The following is a 21,579-nucleotide window of genomic DNA, read 5'->3' as shown; positions in this document are numbered from 1 at the left end:
TGCTATTCAGCATCAGAATGAATGTGAAGAGGTGACAGGTTTGGATGTTAAGAAAGAAATAGATTTCCTCATTTCATCTCAACGAGATGAAATGTTCTTATACAGTGATGTGAAAACTGAACTTTAAAGTCTTCATAAAGAAGGTGACTGAAGAATCATTCAAAAAAAATGCACTTCAGTACATTCAAGAATGGAGGACTGTTCATTTGTTTAATGTATTTAAAAATGGAATGAATTTCACTGAGGAATTCCTTTTGTTGGGAAAATTTCACAGAATGTGCCGAGGAAATAAAGATTATCTTAACTAACCTCAGTATAAATGAAGAATGTCTCTTTGATGACTACAGTAATGTCAAATTGTATTCAACAGAAAATAAACTGACTGAATGGAATAATACTAATTGTAAGACTGCAGACAGATGGAAAGAAGTATTTGCTCATTTTCAGAAGGAACAAATAACCTGTAACGAAATAAAGTTACTTGTGGGTTTTTGTCTTACTCTACCAGGATCAAATGCCTCAGTAGAATGCATTCATTATGGACTGATGAGAAAAACTGCCTTCAGCTGGACACAGTTAAATCAATTTTGATTATTAAAACCCACTATAAGGGCGTACCATGTTCAGAATTTTTTTATGTTATATTCAAAGCTTTAAGAAAAAGTTCATTCTTTGAATAAATATATCAGAAGTGATGAAAGTGAAAACACACATATAGCAACATGTCATCCATCAATCACAAGGAGGGAAAGAAGAAGTTGTACAAATTAGTGATTATAGAGTATGGACTGCGAAGGATGAGGAAGGGATTAATAAAAAACATGAGTGGTTCTGAATTTTTTAATATTTTTCTTGTTTATATTTAATATTCTTTTTGTTAATTTTTCATATATGAATTGTCTTGTTCCTTTTTAGAATAGTTATTTCATTATATGTATATTTACTTGATGCATGTACACTTGCTTAAAAAGTCTATCAAAAGTATTGCACTTGAAAGCATTGCCCCTAAAATATAGATAAATAGACCTGCATTTCACAGCATTCCAGTTTTTTTTTTGTTTTTAAAATCTGGGATTCCTAGTGTAGTACCACACAGTTAGTACATTTTTCTATGGTTACTACACCCCACATGCAATACTTTGCATTTGTCAATGTTAAACTTCAGTTGCCACCTCGCAGCTCATCTGTCCAGCTTTTAATTCCTTTTGCAGTAGCTTACTGTCATTAACAAGCCTGCCAACCTTTGTATCACCTGCAAACATTAATAAAATACAAAACAACAATGGGCCCAACACCAAAACCTGGGGTGCTCCACTAATAACATTAGTTTATAAAGAGCAGTGTCCACTGATTACCACTCTGTCTTCTCCCACTCAACCACCCTTTTATCCATTGTAGCAACTTGTCCTCAATGCCATACTCCTCCAATTTGTACATTTAGAGCAATATTACTCTATATGCATTAAGCTTTTTTTTTTACACAATTTTTTTTAAAAAATTTAAATTTAAATTTTAAATTTAGTTTTAATGTTTGGACATGATGTTTTCCTTACTGGCAGGGAGTAGCATTTGGAGCCCAGAGTTGAGTTAGACATCCAATAGTGATACCATGGGGTTGGTCCACTGCTGTTCTCACAGTGGGGAAGATGTTTCCCTAATAATTTTATAAATATCACATCGTTGTTACAAATTAATCGTTAATGCATTGGACTAGAAGAGTTGGTCGAAAGAAGCCATCCTAAAGCAAAAAATAAAGGTAATCCCTGTTGCATCTCATAAGTTGTCTTCTATGTACAACAGTATCAAAATTATTTTTTGCATCCAGTTCTTTTGTGACCACATCGTAGTATCCAATCAAACTGGTCAGACAAGGCTTGTCAAGATGATTCTTCATTGCCTCTTTAACCAGTGACGCTATTATTTTCCCTGGAACAAATTAAACCAACAAGTCTAATTATTCATCTCACCTTTTGTGAATTGGGGATAATTTGCACATCTCTAGTCCATGAGGACATCCCCTGACTCATGATGCTCTCATAATTATCGCTAAGCGTTTGCTTACTTCCTTTGCTGTCTCCTTTAATATAACTATATAGATCCCATCCACCCCCAAGGTGCCTTTCTTATGTTTAACTTCAACAATTTTTCCTCCACTTTGCTTTCAGTTATTACAAAATCATTTAGCTCTCTGTTAGAGTTTGATAACCTTCTGTCCTTCACTTCCCTACAGATTCCTCATGTGTGAATGTAGATGCAAAATACTCATTCAGTTTGTTAGCTACCTGAACAGGATCATCAACAGTCAAACCACTGATATCAAGTAGGCCAATATGATTCATCCCCTTCCTTCTTTCTAGAGTTTACGTAAGTAAAGAAGTTTTGTTGTTTTTCTTAGCATCCATTGCCAAAGATTTCTCATAATGTGCCTTTGCTTGCCTAATCCCATTTGTGACTTGATTACAGACCAGCTTATATCTACCATAGGCTTCTGAGTGGCCTGATAATTTGTATGCATCCGATGCATTTTTCTTCTCTGCCACAAGTCTCATTAGTTCATCTGACATCCATTTAGGCCTAAACCTTGAACAATCTTTCTTGGTTATAACAAAAAAGGTAGTAGCTTCCAAGATTACTTCTTTGAATGCTTTCCATTTTGAATTTGCTGTTGGTAACAGTTTCAGTTGATCCCACTGTATAGAATTTAAAAACAGTCTGAGACCACTGTAGTCAATTGCCTAAGCAAACAGCCTCCAAACATTACAGGCTTTGAAAGTGTTATTAGCATTAGTAGAGGCATATGATGCAAGAAAGCAAGCTTATACAGCATCGGCCAAGAAAAAACAGGAAAAACCCATTCCTTTATCCTCAACAGTAGTTAAATTTTTAAGTAAATCCCACATCAGTACACTGTGATCACTACCACCAATTGGTTTTCAAGATTTCTTGTAATCTGCCTTCGCCTCCCTAATTTCCTTTGTAACTTGGTTAAAGACCAGCTTATATCTATCATAGGCTTCTGTGTCACATGTAAATTTATATGTATCCCATGCATTTTTCTTCTCTGTCACATGTCTAATTCACACAGTTCATCTGACATCCATTTAGGCCTAAATCTTGAACAATATTTCTTTGTTGGTATGAAAAGCCTAGTAGCTTCCAAGATTAATTCTTTGAATGCTTCCCATTTTGAATTTGCTGTTGGTAACATCATCAGTTGGTCCCACCGTATAGAATTTAAATATGTCTCAGACCACCGTAATCACCTTTACGAAAGCAAAAACCCTTCCCTTTACCCCTGATGGTAGTTACCTCTTTGAATAAATCCTACTTCAGCACACTGTGTTCACTGCCACCCAGTGGTTCCTTTATCTGCAGATTCTTAATGCATCATAATCAATGTTGATAATCAGATTAAGAGTATTACTCTTTCTGGTTGCTTCTCCAACATGCTGCAGTAGAAAACAATCATCTAATAAATTCACAAAAGTCTTGCTAGTGTGTGAGTGAACAACCCACAAGTTCCAGTCAATATCTGGGAAGTTAAAATCCCCCATTATAAGACAATCTGATTTACTGGTTCCAGTTCCTTTGTTACTGTGTCATAGTATCAAATCAGATTGGTAAGCCCTTAGCTCACATTAAAAAAATAGGATATTTTCTGGAAAAAGAAGGTTTACTAAAAATCCACACTGCACTTGCCATGAAATTTCACTGGCAAAATACACATTTTATATTAAAATACAGCCATAGGATCATTTACCAAACACTATGATTTTAAATATTAGCTTATCTAACATTTTTCTGTCTGTAGATTTCTGTTTGGATATTATATTAAACATCAACTGATTTTGAATGCTTCAAGGAAGATACTGTTGCAGACTCTGCTCACTTCAGAAATTTCAAGTCAAAGTTTCATTCATAACAATGTACCTACTGTCTACTTGGCTGTCATAAGCATTTCCAGAGCTTCACCAGAAAGAGAAGATCTGACCTCAGTATTAATTTTTCTAACCTGGCTGAATACTTTCAAACACTGAGCATTGCTACGAGGAATTATTAAAATGTAAACATGACTTGGGATAATTTGTTATATTTCAAATTTCCTTGTGCACTTGTCAGTGTTCAACCAGGGACCACTGCACATTAGTTTCCTCACACTGAAACTGATAGAACAAATGCTGTAAAACAACTACTGCTTCATCTATTTCTTTATTTTTAACAACATAAAAAAGTACTGGAAACTTATCCACAAAAAAAATTTCAAATTGGAAAATGATGCACTGTCAATTGATGCAATTTGTGCTACTTTAGCATTTAACAGAACATCATTTTCAATGGGAACTTGTGCACCATGTAGTCACATGCAGCCATAAAGACTACATCCATCACTGTAAATTACATGCTTATCAAATGTATACTCTACAAAGTTATTTATTTTGATCTCATAGATAATTAAATTTAACTTAAACAACAAATCAAATTTTTTCAGAATGAATTCAAAAATCTGACTCATCAAAAAATAAATTAATATTAGTAGGTTAAATGGAAGCATGTTTTACCTTGAAACTTTTCTTTTCTTATTCCTAGTTGATGATGAAGCTGTACGACGAGGAGATGCTGATGATGAAGAAGAGGATAATGATGATCTTGAACTACGAGAGCGAGAACGTGAAGAGCTTTTACTAGAACTTTTGCTACTTGATGATGAGCTTCCACTGCTTGAACTACTGCTACTGCTACTTGATGAAGAACTAGAGCGACTTCCAGATGAGCTAAAGCATGAAGAGATATTTATGTATGACTTTGATCATAATAATACAATAATAATGGATGCTCTGCACAACTTACCAGAATATAACACAGTAAAACCTGATTAAAACAGTGCAGAAATGCAAGCCAAAAACAAAATGAGATCTCAATTTTGGGAAATTATTTTATGCTTTTTGCAGACAGTGCAAGGAAATAAAGCTTATACAACACTATATAAAAAAAAATAATAAAAAACACAATAAATAAATAAATAATAATAATAAAAGGGGTGTGACAACCCAGTGGTTATGACGTTAACCCTCCCAACCGGCAGACCCAAGCTCAAGTCCTGCCCTGGCAAGAAGCAGAATCACAAAAGTCACTTGACTGGACCTACCTCTCCAAGCAAGGTTGAAGCAAATGCTGATGGTGGAAATGGTGCCTTGTCTAATAACTAACATCCACCACTGGATGCAAGCTGAAGCTGAACAGGTCCACCTCCATAATCAATGAAAGCATAGAACAGAAGTGATGAGGATATGGTCACTCATGTTCAGGCCTTAGGCAAAAGGTCCAGTTAAGTCAGTAAAAGTCTCCTGAGGAAAACAGTGAGGCAAATGACACTGTCCCATATATGACTACCACAAGGGAAAGGCAAAATCTATCCAGCCCAACCCATTGGAAGTGCTTCAAGCATAACTGCACTAAGTGACCATCTAGGATGGGAAGAAACGCCAATGCAGAAGTGGTCCCTAGTGCAGCAAGCTTCACTTTCTTTCTTGCCATCAATTTTGTAGATGACCTATTTAATCTATATTATAGAACTGTTATCCAATTGATTTTTTCCTGTTGATAAGTGATTTTAAATCTGTAAATTTCTGAGCAGCAGAGCTGGTCAGAAATACTAATACCAAATACACGAATAACCATGACATTCTAATTTCCAAACCATCCAACACTTGCTAAAGAAAGATAAGTCTTTCTGGAGCATCCAAATTAGTTTCCACCAAAGCAACAATTCTCTTTCTTTTCTCACCCATATTTGCTTAATTTACATAATATTAATTAAATTACATACTGTAATTGCAATAACAAATAATTTTACTTGTGCAAAGACAGTTTGGAACAAATGCACAACTGAATGCTCAGGAAGCACATAATTGAACAGATGGGCAAGATGTAATATACTAGTTGCAAGTATACAGGCACACTGCAGCGTGCTGTGAATATCAGATACAGTCAGTTCTTGTATAACACGTGTTTACACTACACGAATTCGATCATACATGATTTACAAATAGGGGAACAATATCGTATATAACACGAACCGAATTCGTTTATGCATGATTCGCCTTTGTGTTTACAATAAATGGCAGCCAAATGCGGAATCACCCCAACTGAACGCAACACGATAGCAATGAAGAGAAGATTCTGAAAATGTATTTATGTTTTTTATATCGAGTTTACTACCAGTTTATAACAGATTCCACTAGCAGAAACGCAGCTGGGAATAGTTTTTATTGTTTTATGGCTTTAGTAAAATGTGAGCTAGTGAGGTGTTAGTGTGTCTCTACCTTTACGGTGTTGTTTATTCAGTTGCTACATGCGAGCAGCTTTGTTTATGTGTATCAAGCGTGCCTCCTCATTTTGTAGTTGTGTTTTATTCCCTAAAAATGAGTAAAATACTTAAAAGGTGTGAACAGCAAGCGTCCTGGTGAAGACACTACAGATTCAGAGAGAAAAAGAAAAGCAATATCGATAAATAGAGGCGACTGGATCAAAAATTCTTACCCAGGAAAATCTGTAGCAGTCTCATACAAGCGTTTATGGCCAAAATCACATCGGCCTCTATCCTCTTCTGGCCTCCGGCCCACCGAGGTTTCCCCGGTAAGGCTTATGGCCAGTCCGCCTCTGTTGATAGAGAAAAAATATGAAATTTTCAAACACTGAGCGAAATTAAGACCATGTGATACTGCACGTGCTACTGGCCTAAATGAGGCAACACCGAAAATTAGAAAGAATGCAGAGAAAATAAAAACAACTTTCATAGCAGGAACAACTCAAAGTGTAATTAAAATCCATTAGATCAAGACACAAAAAATTGGAAGAGATGGAACGGCTGTCATCTGTTTGGATAGAAAATCAAACAAAAAAACAAGTTTGCTTAAGATAGAAGCAAAAGCATTAGCAATATTTTATTACGTAATAAAATACGTATTTTATTACGATTATTTATTGTGTTTGGTAATGTTTTGGTTACAAATGTGTGTTCAATCTTGGGTGGTCGGCACCTAACCCTATTTTTTCCATAGGGCCTGTTATTTATATTGCACGAGGATTTCTAGGAACACAACTATCGTACTATACGAGGATTGACTGTATTATGTTTTAAAGAGGGAAGAGGTTAATCTGGTGAAAAGGTTAAGTAGATTAAGGTTAAGAGGGCTTCTACTGTATTTAGTTCTAAGTTGCTATATACTTACGTACAAGTTCGTGCAATAGCATCATTTCTGTACGTAATCTACTACTTAAGTAGTTACAAATTGGCATCATTTAAGTATATCTCATATTGTGAATACCTTCACGAGTTACCACGATATTGCACTAACTCGAATAAGTACTGCTTCACCATAGGAGAAGACTATTGTTACTTATCCTATGGTGAAACATTATTTATTCGAGGTAGTGCAATATCATGGTAACTCTTGAAGGTATTCACAATATGAGATATATACTTAAATGATGCCAATTCGTAACTACTTAAGTAGTTGGCTTTGTACAGAAATGATGCTATTGCACTAACTTGTATGTAAGTTAACTTCTTTTGTAACCGTGGCTCTAGCCTTAAATTACTTTTTACTATATACAGTCGAACTTGGTTATGACGAGTATGGAAATAATGAGATCACGGCAGTAACGAGCAAAAAGCCATAATGATTTTAATTTATGTGTATTCCCATAAATTCGCTCACTGTTATAACGAGCATGCTACACGGATATATGAAACAAATTTGGGTAACTATGCAAACATTCTTAATTGCAAGGGTAGTCGGAAAAAACGAATTCTTGGAATAAACAAAAATGAAAAGGGCAACTTAGCTTTATAACCACCTGCATCAGATTAACGGCTGGTTTGTGACCTTGTTCTCTGGGACGGGAGCTATATAATACTGCATTGGCATTCCGCTTGTCGCATTACCCTATTTACAGATTGTCTTGTATTCACTGAACCATAAATTTATTTCGGGATTTCTAAGAATTTTGGAAATGGGACTTCTAAGAACTTTATATGCAGATCACTATCATTTTAAAGTAAAATCAGTTAGAAATGAGCCCTTCCTTCGGAAACATGTCTACTAACAAAAGAAAGTGTCTCTCGATTCGTGAAAAAGTGGAAATTATTCATGAGTTAGAACGTGGTGCAAAAAATGTTGAAGTGTATCGACAGTGTGGAAGAATAAAGATGTTTACCTATCAGCACTGGAAAAGAATATAACCAAAAAAATTTTTAGAAAGAGCGAGGTTACAAACATTGAGGAAGCATTGCTTCAATGGTTCATCACACAAAGAAGTGCTGGATTTTCAATAGACAGTCCGATATTGAAGGCACAAGAGGAAAAATTTGCTAAACAATTTGGACGTGACGATTTTGTGTGTAACAACGGTTGGCTGGATCGATTTAAAAACCGACATAACATCATTTATGCAAAAATTGGTGGAGAATCTCTATCTTCAGATCCAACAATGGCAAATGAATTGATTGGTCATGTTTGGGCAGAAACCAGGACAGGAAGATTTCAGTGACAAAGACATCTACAGAAGTTGTGCTACTGCAACAGAATCTAGAAAACTTGTGTAGATGGGCTGAAAAGTGGCAACTGAAGTTTAACATTGACAAATGCAAAGTACTGCTTACGAACCTATCTTTTTATCACGTTATTGAGAATTTAAAAAAAATAGGAGGTAGATTTAACTCATCACTGATATGAAGTGTTCATTTCATATCAGTGATGATATGAAATGAACAGCCCCAGGAGTTTCCCCATCTCCGCTATCACTGATATAGTGAGTAATGGTTATAACCAGTGGTGAGCTATAGTGGGTTCGCGAGAGCCTATTGTTATTTTTTTTTTTAAATTTGGAACCCCTTTTTTGAAATGATCATTTATTTTACAAATGAAATCCTGAATTCAATTACTGAGTATCCAGAGCAGAAACTACGGTGGGGCGAGTGGGAACCCAGCCCCAGCATTTCAATGGCACAATCGAACAGTTATATATTTTAAAATTGGTTCATTTTTGAGTTAATTACAGTCGGACCTCTGTTCAACGAACTTCTATATAGCGAATTGTTTTGAATTCCCCTTGGTAATTACATTTAAAATAGTTTCCATAGAACGAATGGATTACGAGAGACAACTTTGTATGCATTGTTCTAACCTCTGGCTTTTAGGCAATTTAGGTAATTAGACAGCATGAATTAAGGGTAAAAGGGATTACTGTTCCACATTAGCGGTGTCAGTAAAACCTATGGAGCCACATTCTGAGAAGTCGTGCTGTTAATATGCTTTCCATATCCAGTCAGAGGATTAAGAAGATTCCCGACATGGATAATAGCCTCTGGTCAACCTGTGTTGTGGTTCTGCTTTACTCCGACAAGAAGTCACATGTTTTATGGAGAAGTGAGTGATCCATGCGTTTCAGTATATTTTTCCTGTCCATGTTTACATGGTCACAGTAGCTGAATATCTGATATTCTGCAAAGTATTCAAAGAACTAGTGACAGTAATGATGTTAGGGGGGGGGGGAATGAGGCAACTAAGATATTAAGTAAACTTTCCGAAGATGAAATGTTGGTGGATTGGAACCCGCGTCGAGGCTTTCACTGTGAAGGAAATGTTCCAAAATATAATGGCATACGGGCAGGGGCGGATTTACATATAAGCTAAACAAGCTACAGCTTAGAGCCTCGCATTACAAGGGGCCTCACTCCATCTTAAAAAAATCCTTTATTAATATTGTCACAGGTGAACTGTAAGAGAGAAGGGCCTTGTACCTGTTATAGTTTAGGGTCACATGATGTTTAAATCTGGCCCTGCAAACAGGCAATAATAAAAAAAAAAAATTGTATGCATTTATGTCACCAATCTCCAAAAAACCAGTGCGAATTAAGGATTATTGCTAAAGAACTTGATGTGGAAACTATAAAGATCGGTCATGTGTTCGGGCCACGATGGGCACCTTGTAGCTTGCGGACGGCAATTGAGGGATGGAGGAATTATCCCGCTTTGTACAAACATTTTAAACCAGAAAGTTAAATATTCTGGATTATTAAACCGACTTTTCAATATGGAATTTCTTAACGATTTAGCACTAATGATCGACATCCTGCAGGAGCTCTCTTACCTTTCAGAAGATTTACAAAGTCGCAGCATCACTATTCTAAAAGCAGAAAATTAATTATTCTAACTATCAATGCTATTGCTAATTTTAAAAATTCTGAAGCTAAAATTGAGAGCATGTTGAAGTTGAAAGAATTTGAAGGAATCAAAATCGAAAGTAAGAACACGTTTAAAAAATTACCTCATGACAAGTTATTAATGCAACAGAGTAATTTTAAATTAAATAAAGAAAATAATGATACTATTGATGATGAGGAATTCAAAGAACCTTTCGTCTCTGTGGCATATGAAATAAAAATTAATGATTTTAGAGAATTTGTCGAAGACAGTTTACCTTTAAAATCCAGTGAAATTCCCTTTTCAATTAAGAAAGCCAGAAATATCTTTGAAACCATTCCGATTAGCAGTGCTGAAGCAGAGTGAGCTTTCAGCATAATGAATAATATTGTGACAATTAAACACATTGCAGATTATGATGACCATACATCTAAATGGAAAACCGTTGCTTCAATTTGATCCGGATCGTTATGTCAAATCATTCCTCTGTAATTATCGTTCAGATATTGAGCAAAGCAGAAGATCAACAACAAATATTAATAAAGTAAATTTTATATGGCAATTTTTAGAATAAATTTTTCTTCAATATTTGTATAATAATTTTTTTCATGTAATCTGCGATTTTTGTGTACCTTTTCTAGAAGAGTTTGTTTTTTATGTAATATTTGCTTTTATATTGTAGAATGTTTTGTGATATGGGAAATATTTTGTGCTATTTTTTATTTGCAATATTAAAATTTTACCAATAAAAAAATGTATCCATTATATTTCCCTGGTTGGGAAAAAAAAAAAAAAGACAAATAAAAAAGTGGTGCATGTGCTAAGCGGTAGATAGTTTTATGCGAACCCTTCGCATTTCTTTTAGGTATTTTGATTACGAAATAAAAGAGCTTTTGTATTGTAAATATTTTATTGAACATTCGCAAATTTTCATACTTTCTAGAAGACAAGATACAATAGAATTATGATAACTAAAGTAAGAGATGTATACTTGCGATTTCAACATATCTAAATGTCTCTAGAAAGCAGCATCAATTGAAGTACCAATCTTGTAGTTGAAATGACATATGCAGCTGTTTGGGGCACTTAACAATGGAATGTTACGAAAATGTGAGACGAAAAAATAAATTGTTAACAAATATTTGTATTGTTGCAATCATACTTACTGCAGTATGCATGTTGCAGTCATACTTACTTCAGGAAGTATGATTGGCGTCATACTATTCAAAAATTCTAAAAGGTTAGAACTCGAGACACTATCATATCCAGGTACCATCGCAAAGGGGGAGATGCATGATGACCAGGCTGACTCGAGATATCATACCGGTCACAAAAAATGCATCACGATCTCTAATCGCACTACTAGTGAGTGCTCAGCGCAGACTAGTGTGAACATGGGAAGCGCCTCTGGTGGAAGCTGTGGATGATGTCACTTCCATAACTGATCAGATTTACTCAGCATGAATCCCCAAGGATATTTCACATCAGGAAGTCAGCAAAATGCAAGCCCATTGTTAAAATATTCACAGCTCACCACTGGTTATAAAGAGGAAATTTTGTCGGTCTCTTGATGCTCATTATAACCAAGTTCGACTGTACTTTGTTTTTTGTACAGTCGAACGTAGCGTTCTACAACGTAACCCTCTGCCCTGTGAGCTGTATACAGGACATCTAAAATTGTGAACTGTTTATGTAACAATTTAAGTTAATAAATAATAATTAAATATTTTATTTATTATGATCTTTTTAATATCATATATTCAAATGATTTATATCTAATCATTTGAAAAGGTCTTGTTATCACATACACAGCATAAATATTTACATGCCTATAATTAAGTTTAATACTTTTGCAAGTTGGCTACAACTGTGTATTTTTATACGGATCATTATGTTATACACTTAACACAAAAGACCTATACATGGAATGATTTTTTAAGATATTAAGTAAGAGCTGGTTGATATACTTAATTTGCTATTCAATAGTTCAAAAAATCAATTATATGAAATAGTTCAGGTTCCGACAAACCATTTTTAGGTGCATTCACAAATGGGTAGAGTACCTATTTTCATCACTATGTCCGTCCATCAGTCTGCATGTAACAACACGGTTCAAAGTGGGCAGATTATCAGAAAAGTTTATATTTGGCTCCTTTAGAAAGATCTTTTGAGCCATCAGATTTCCTTGAAATACACCAGAAATTTATTTATTTAATTATTATTATTATTTTTTTTTTTTTTTTTGTAAAATTTCAAAATCTTTATATAGTAATGGAAGTTTGGGCATTACTTAATCAAAACTAACTTTTTGATATTTGCTTTTTGGCCTCTGACAAGCTTTTAAGACCAAATGCAATTCCACACAGCTCCCCACCAACAGAAATATATGACAACTGTTCGATAAAGAGTGATCATATTTTTTTTTACAACATCAATATACCTTTATTAATCATCAATATTTGATGGTCCTTTTCAAAGTAGTCCCCCACCAGATGAAATGCACTTACTCCAACATTTCTGCCATTCTTCAAACACATGGTGGAAGCCATTTTTAGACATGCATCTGAGAATCACCTCCGATGTCTTTACAACTTCTTCTGACTGGAAACATTTTCCTTACAGCTCCTTCTTTAACTTTGGTAATTAAAAATCAAGGTCAGGGTTATAGTGCAGAAGAGGAACACATTTGGCATTAATGCTAGCTAAGAACTCAATGACAGTATGGGCAATGTGAAGTCTCACATTATTGTGATGCAGCTGTTATTTTAGTTTTTAGGAGCATTAGCAACTAAGGCCATATTGCTCCGAGATATGCGGTGGTCATTCCCTGACCTTTCCACATCCTCCATGTTTGGTGGTGACGGGCTCGAACCCCGGTCTAATCAAGAAGCGTATGCTGTGCACTGCTGCTCCTTCCCACCTGGCTACGGAGGCGCCTATTGTGATGCAGCACCCACCCACTTGTGTGCAGTTGCAATGAATGTGATCCCACAAGCGTGCAGTACAATTCTGTAGTAAGGTCCTGTAACAGTAGTATGACGTGGCACAACATGCTGGTAAATCATTCCTTGAATGCAAAAGAAAAGATGACCATAAGCTTTTCTGCCGAAACCACACCTTTTGCTTTTTTCAGTGTTGATGATGATGTAGACGACTTCCAAACAGCTTTGCTGCTCACTCTTTGGTCAAAATGATGAAACCATGTCTCACCCACCATTATTACCCTGTGCAGAACCTCACCAGCTTTGGTAACCGTCTATTTCAGCTCCTGACATGCCTTCGTGCCAACTTGCTGTTGCTCAGGTGTGAGTAGTCCTGAAACCTAGCATGCACAAACGTGTCACATGCTAATGGTCATGGAGAATATCATGCGTGCCTCCTACCGATATGCTCAGCATCTCTGCCAGCTGCTTTACTGCTATACAATAATCTTCTCTCATGATTACAGAAGCAGTGTTTATGGTTTCTGTGATGACAACAGTGGTTGGAGCTCCAAGACTGCCAATTTTTGTGATTGAATCACATCCACCTTTATAAACATTCTATAGTATGAATCAGAGCTATAATACTCAATACGTTCTATGTTGATATTAATATTTGTAAAATAATAAGAGGAGTTTACCTCAATATATTACGTAGAACACTTCCGCATGATACTCTCCAGAAATTAAAACGAAAAAATCGAAAACTTACATTAGAGTAAAAAATAAATAATTAAAAACCAATTTAACACAAATATTAAAAAGAATCTAACGAAAATATTCAAAACGATTTTCCTTCCTGAAGCTGGCAACGCTTTTCGACCGCATGTCGTGATCACAGGAATGAAAATTACCGAATAGGGTTGAACCTGAAACTTAAATAGTGATTATTTGTCTTCACGCATGCACGTAAAGGTCCACGCATTGGAGATCAAATATGGCCGCCGAACATTAACAGAATTCTTGTGTAATTTAATTTCTACAGTTTCTGCAATCAATAGTCACGTATAATTACGTTGAACATTGAGTATTTTGGCCTCGTTAAATAAAAAAGTATGTTTTTCATTAATGGCATGAAAGGCTAATTCTGACGCCGCTGAATGAGAAGCACGAACTGAGGCTTCATGTTGATTTACACGAATATTCAGAGAAAATCATGTCGAACCTTGGTAAGACGAGTCGCAATCACCGCAAGAAATGTATACCAGATCATTAATTTGTGTTGCGAACGCGGAAAGAACTGAGTGATTGTTCAGTATAGTGTATAATTTTCGTATTGGCCTGGCCACAATTTTAAATTCGGTATCTTTAAAGAATCTATTAAGCTGTTTGTGCCACTGTTTAACATATGGGACAGAATTGTGTTAAATTGGTTTTTAATTATTTATTTTTTACTCTAATGTAAGTTTTCGATTTTTTCGTTTTAATTTCTGGAGAGTATCATACGGAAGTGTTCTACGTACCATATTGAGGTAAACTCCTCTTATTATTTTACAAATTATAAACATTCTAAACCAGCTGTGCTGTATGGAAGCGTAGATTCACCATAAGCCTCTTTTAACAGTTCATTCACTTCAATTGTTTTCTTGAGACAAACAAAAAATTCGAGAGCAGCACACTGTTCTTCGTATGTCAAGTCCATTGTTATACAGGTGAAACTGAATAAGCATAAACTTGACCAACTGCCAAGGTCACGCCATGTGCCCAAGTTAACTGCACAATCGCTATGTGATGCAGCTTGGTTGTTTATGAAAACTTATGATTAATTGTTATTGAACAGCCCTTGTATATATATAAATAAAAGCATGTTTTGGTGATTCATCATAAGCCCCATCAAGGAAAAGTCAGATGGATACCAGTACTGGTTCCATACCTTCCCCACCTCCAACAGAAACACTGACAAATTTGGAATTGGAATCAAATTTAAAATCATACCAATATATTAACTCATTCCCCCACCACCAAAGAATATTATAGAATTCTTACCTCACAGATACCCAACATGTAAACACCACAAGGTTTTGAAATTCCCAGGTTTTTACAAAGTATTTTAATTTTTATTTTATCTTATTTTTTACTATAAAAGGAGGATTTATGATAATTAATACCAGAGACAAAAAAATGAGAAAGTGGCACATTAGATAGATTATTGCCTTGATGTATAAAATGATGTGTGGTGTCAAAATGAAATCTCTACGCAGAATCAATTTATAAATCACACAAAGTTTGAGAATGCAACCTTTGAGGAACAAATTAGCTTATTCCTCATCTATAATTTCATAAATGAATAAACACACATGCACAGCTGCTGTTTATCAAGTGATACTAATTTTTACGTTCTGTGACATTGACTGCCCTTCAGATTTCTATTTACCAGACTTAAAATCAAAGTGAAATAAGTACACTGCATGAGAATTATTGAACGAAAAACAAATGGTATTCGAACAATTTCATCTCATTCATATATCTTAAGTGATACCTTTTCTGGTTTCTCTAATAAGATTATTTAAGGGAAAAATGGTTAATCCTTTATCATTTACAGGATAATCCTGTTATGGTATCTTTTTCAAGAAAACAGAATTTTATTCTAATACAGGTAGGTCCTGTTTTACGACGTTTAACATTAATGACTGTTCCAAAATATTACCTGAAAAAATTGAAAATAACAAAAAAAAAAAAAAATCGCAACTCAGTAACACATCACAGCAACGCCTGTGAGTCCAAACAACGCACTAGGCATTTCTTTTGTTTTTTTGCTGCATTGTGGGTGGAATGATAGCGAAGCCTAGAGTTGTTTATGTTCAGTGCACCATGTTGGTTTTGTTGTGAATTTTCCCTCAATTGTTAATGGGTTACACAGTGTTATTATAGTGCTATTTCTCATTAATAATAATAATAATAATAATTTTTATGTATCCATGAGCTCTAAGCATATGGCAGTGTCTGTGCTTGGGGTGGGGGGGGGGGCAAAAAGAGTCAAACACTAACAATTAAGGAGAAAATGGGTGTGATTCACCGCATGGAGTCTAGTGAGTGTTGGTCAGATGTGTGCGTAAGGCGTTAGCACCTTCTATTGTATCAACAATGTTGATAAAATAAAGCGCACACACACAGGGATAACAAGTGTGTCATCCTCCAGAACAACTTATTCACGCAGTGAGACAATGGAGAAATTGTTAGTGTTGTGGGTTGACAATATGAACCAAAATAACGTTCCCTGTTACACAGGGGTAATTCTCAACAAGGCGAAGTTGTTATTTCATGAAATATGTGAGGAGTCTAGTAGCACTGAAACATTTATGGCCAGCAAACTGTGGTTTCATCGGTTTAAAAACCATTCTAAAATTCACAATGTGAAAGTGTCTGGTGAGGCTGCTAGTGCTGACATTGCAGTGGCAGAAGAGTATCCTTCCGAATTTAAACGTTTAATAATCGAAGGCAGCTACCACCCTGATTTAGTTTTTAATGTGGATGAAACGGGACTTTATTGGAAAAAATTGGCAAGTAGGATGTACGTTGCCTGTGAGGAGAGGTCTTCCCCTGGTTTCAAGGTTGCAAAAGATCGGTTGACATTGCTTCTGGGTGGCAATGCATCTGGAACATTTAAACTCAGACCAATGTTGGTGTACCATTCATAGATGCCTCGTGTAATGAAAGGCATGGTGAAGACACGACTTTCTGTGTTTTGGCGCTCTAAAAAAAAGGTGTAGGTGACTCAGACAATTTTTAGCGAATGGTACGAGGTGTACCATTCGCTAAAAATTACCTTTGTCCAGAGGTTGCTCAGTTTTGTGCAGCAAATGGCTTGACTCCCAAAGTCATGCTGGTGCTGGACACTCGGCCAATCTCCAAGAAATCCACAATGATCATTTGGAAGTTGAGGTTGTATTTGCCTCCCAACACAACTTCACTTTTGCAACCAATGGACCAGGGTGTAATTGCGACCTTTAAGGTGTATTATTTGCGTACGACTTTCAAAGGGATTGTTGAGGCAGTGCAGTCTGATATAACTGTGAGGGACTACTGGAAGTCGTATAACATTCTGAATGCCATCACAAACATTGATTCTGACTGGAGGAAGTGCCACAGTCCTGCATGAATGGTGTCTAGGCGTAAATTGTGGCCCAAAGCAGTGATTGATTTTGTAAGGATTGAGCCAGTTTGGCAAGTGGCTAAAGATGTTTTTCGCATGGCTAAGGAAGTTGGCATTGACAAAGTTGATGCTGATGATGTCGACCAGTTGCCGGAGAGTCATGGTGAGCCACTTTCGAGGGAGGAATTGGAGGAACTGAGTATGCGTCTTCAACAACATGAGGCTGACACACCAGATGGAGTGGAAGAGTTGGAGCCAATCAGAACATTAAAAACAAAACATAATCAGAGTGCTCTTGCCAAAATTCGTAGTGCATTTGATGTGATAATGATCCTGATTGGGAATGTAGCCATGGCATCCAAAGAGGTGTCAACATGATGCTGAAGCCCTACTATAACATCTTGGAAGAAAGAAGTAGGAAGTCATGCCAGACGTCAATACTACAGTTCTTGACAAAGAAGGGAAAGGAACTCTCAGAACCTGATGACCCTCAATCAGGAACCTCCCATTAATGTCGCCCCCATTATGCCATTGTGACATAAAATACCAGTGAAGTAAATAAGTACTGAAATGATGACTCCACAGGACCAAAGTAAGTTAAAATTTTATTTTATTAATTGTTTCGTGCATAAGTGTAAATAAAACGTGCATTAAATGTTTAAAATATTGAATTATTTATAAAGAACAGAAATATTAGTACATACTTTTGAACAGAAATATTAGTACATACTTTTGAACAGAAATATTAGTACATACTTTTGAACAGAAATATTAGTACATAATTTTGGGAATTTTGGAATCTATCTCATTCAATTACATTATAATTAGGTCTTACTTTACGACTTTTCATTTTACGATCCTGTTTTGCTGGAACCTAAACCTGCCGTAAAACGGGTCCTACCTGTATTATATTTCAAATATAGGTTGATATGCAAATTAAAAAAGAAAAGAAAATTGTGAAAGATGCAGACACTGGAATCACTTTTGTGGTTTAAGTTTAAAGAAATATGTTAAAACATACCTTCCACTGCTGCTACTTGTGCTACTAGAAGAAGCACTGTGTCTCTTTCTGTCCTTTCCTTTGTCCTTTTCTTTATTTTTTTCTTTCGTTCTTCCACGTTCCTTCTTGGCATCTGAAGATTTTTTCTTGCTACTACTCTCAGTATGCACCCTAAAAGAACAAAATTGTATAATAGAAAAGTACACGTTGAAAATAACTAATCAAAACATCAGAAATGCTTCCCCCATCCCCCCTACTTTCTTTGCTGTTCTTTGCCTCATACACATACAGCAGACTCATGATTAATGTTCCAGATAATTTAAATCCTGGGAAATCCTCAATATAATGAAGACAAAAAAAAAAAGGGGGGGGGGAACCTTGTAAATGTAACAAAAAAGTAAATTTAGTTACACATTCATAAGCATGCTACAGCACTAGTATGAGTAACTCGGCATACCGAGTAAACTGATTAATCAGTAGCAAATCTTGATTTGGAAGAAGAGAATACATCAGAGCCAGTGGAAGCAGTAACTAAAATAAATTTAATAAGTTTTTAATATGACAAGTAGCTTTTGGGGTAACGAACCCCTTCCTCAGCAAGAAAGGTGCATACACACAGAAATGCAAACATAACATAAAACATTAGGAATGGAATAAATTATACTAAATATGCTGTGCATTATCAGATGACTGGAAGAGCACGTATATGAATGCGAGTGTTCAGTCATTCACTAGGCTAGATCAAGCGATTGTTGTTGGTGCGTGGCGTGCATATGGGACGTTTGTCGTGTTTCAAAACTACTGACTCCAAAATTGGGTGAAATGATCACAATATAGTTATCATTTCATGCTGATGTAATTCAAAGAAATAGCTACATTCAAGAGTAAAGGAAGAGATTTTTTTTTTGCAACAGTGATTGATTATAATGGGCTCAGATATATTTTTTTAAAACTCATTTCAGTGAGAAAAACCTGTTATTAAAAAACATAAATACCAAATGGGAAATGTTTAGAGAGTTAATCTTAGAAGCCACTAAACATTTTATACCAATTAAAAGATACTGTTCAAGATTTAAACCAAAATGGATGTCAGATGAACTGATTAGCAAAAGAGGGAAAAAATGCTCGGGATAATCACAAATTGTCAGGGGATAGTCTCCTACAATAAATACAAACCAGTGTGCAACTAAGTTACACAGGGGATTAGGCAGATTACAAAAAGTCCTTGGATAAGTGTGCAAAGAAAAGCAGCAGGGAATTCTTTGTGTATGTTAACACAACATGGAATGGGATGGGATAAATCACATTGATCCAATGGATATGAATGGTATGATCACTGATAATCCTGTAGAGAGTGAAGATAAACTGAATAGATATTTTCTGTATACATTCACACATTAAGCAATTTTTAGAGATGGGGCTGGTAGAAGGCTAATACTGGTTTGTAGTTAAATTTGTTATTTGTTTGTTATTTGGTTTTTAGGAGCATTAGCAACTAAGGCCATATTGCTCGGGGATATGCGGTGGTCATTCCCTGACCTTTCCGCATCCTCCGTATTTGGTGATGATGGGCTCGAACCCCGGTCTAATCAAGAAGCGTGTGCTACGCACTACTGCTCCTTCCCACCTGGCTACGGAGGCGCCTTTGTAGTTAAATGATTTTATAAATAGACACTAAAAATGTAGAGAAATCACTGCGGCTAAAAGTGTACAAGCAGATGGGCCTGCTTGTTCACTTTTAGCAGCTCCATCCAATTATATTAAAAGTTGCTGCAAAAGAGGTAGTTCAACTTTCGGTATAATAATGAGAGCATCCTCAGATTCAAAAGGATCTGTGGATCAGAGATGTATATATGTATTGCCTATTCGCAATAATGGTTCAAGGGTGAGATAACTATAGACCTGTCAGTTTAACCTCTATTCCAGAGAAAATAATGGTAGCAGTAATGCAAGATCATATTTCTAAGAGTGGACTCATAAGGCAATCACTGCACAGGTTTATTAAAATTAAACAGTAGCCACTGGCAGAGGTGAAAGAGATTCTTGCACTGCTTCTATTGGAATGAGCAGAAGCCTGAAAAACAAGATTCAGGATATTTCAGAGACTGCTGGGAGTCATTGCGGTACAAGTAAACACATGGGTTGTGTTAGGGTAGCTAAGAATAGAAATAGGCGCATGTATCTTTGCGTGTACACCAATGCTAGGAGTTTAGTAAATAAATTTGATGAATTTGAGGTATTGCTCAAAACATCAAAGGCAGATATTGTTGGGATATCAGAGACTTGGTGTCACACAGATATAAGGAATGCAGAACTGGAATTTGGGGAGTACAACGTCTACAGAAAAGATAGACTGGATAGGAAGGGAGGAGGGGTTATGCTATTAGTTAAGAAATACATAAAATCCAAGGAAGTGAAGCCAGTGGACATCGCTGGACAGTGCAGTGTCGAGTCAGTTTGGTGTGACATAAGCATTGGGAGATCAAAATTGAGAGTAGGAGTGTGCTATAGGCCTAATGACTCTGATGAGTATAATAAGAAACTGTACAGGGAAATAGAGTGGGCCAGTAAATCAGAGAGTCTTATAATGGGAGATTTTAATTTCCTAGATATTGACTGGAATTTGTGGGCTGGTCACTCACACACTAGCAAGGCTTTTGTGGATTTATTGGATGATTGTTTTCTACATCAGCATGTTCGGGAGGCAACTAGAGGGAGGAATACTCTTGATTTGATTATCAGCAGTGATTCTTCATGCATTAAGAATCTGCAGATAAATGAACCACTAGGTGGCAGTGATCACAGTGTGCTGAAGTGGGATTTACTCAAAGAGGTAACTACCATTAGGGGTAAAGGGAAGGGTTATTGCTTTCGTAAAGGCGACAACGATGGACTGAGACAGTATTTAAATTCTATACAGTGGGACCAACTGATGATGTTACCAACAGTAAATGCAAAATGGGAAGCATTCAAAGAAATTATCTTGGAAGCTACTAGACTTTACATACCAACTAAGAAATATTGTTCAAGGTTTAGGCCTAAATGGATGTCAGATGAACTGATGAGGCATATGGCAGAGAAGAAACATGCATGGGATACATACAAATTAACACATGACACAGAAGCCTATGATAGATAAAAGTTGATCTGTAACCAAGTTACAAAGGAGGTTAGGCAGGCGAAGGCAGATTACGAGAAATCTTTGGCAAGGGATGCAAAGAAAAACAGCAAAGAGTTCTTTACTTATGTAAACTCTAGAAGGAAGGGGATGAATCAGATTGGTCCACTTGATATCGA

General features: G+C 36.0%; 1 protein-coding gene across 1 annotated transcript in view; it reads right to left on the bottom strand.

Annotated features, from left to right (window-relative positions):
- RnpS1 (RNA-binding protein S1) overlaps positions 1 to 21,579 on the bottom strand; it is a 119,264-nt gene that overhangs the window by 53,809 nt on the left and 43,876 nt on the right. The window contains exons 3-4 of the mRNA XM_090387005.1: positions 18,304 to 18,453; positions 4,560 to 4,772 (exon numbers count right to left, since the gene is read on the bottom strand). Of these exons, the coding sequence (XP_090243131.1) occupies positions 4,560 to 4,772; positions 18,304 to 18,453 (363 nt within the window). The remainder of the gene's footprint in view (positions 1 to 4,559; positions 4,773 to 18,303; positions 18,454 to 21,579) is intronic.

This window comes from Mastigoproctus giganteus, chromosome 13, assembly GCF_048544385.1.
Source record: "Mastigoproctus giganteus isolate SK-2022 chromosome 13, ASM4854438v1, whole genome shotgun sequence".
NCBI classification, from domain to species: domain Eukaryota; kingdom Metazoa; phylum Arthropoda; class Arachnida; order Uropygi; family Thelyphonidae; genus Mastigoproctus; species Mastigoproctus giganteus.
Note: the sequence above shows the minus strand (reverse complement) of the source record. Positions and strands in the feature narration are given on the sequence as shown.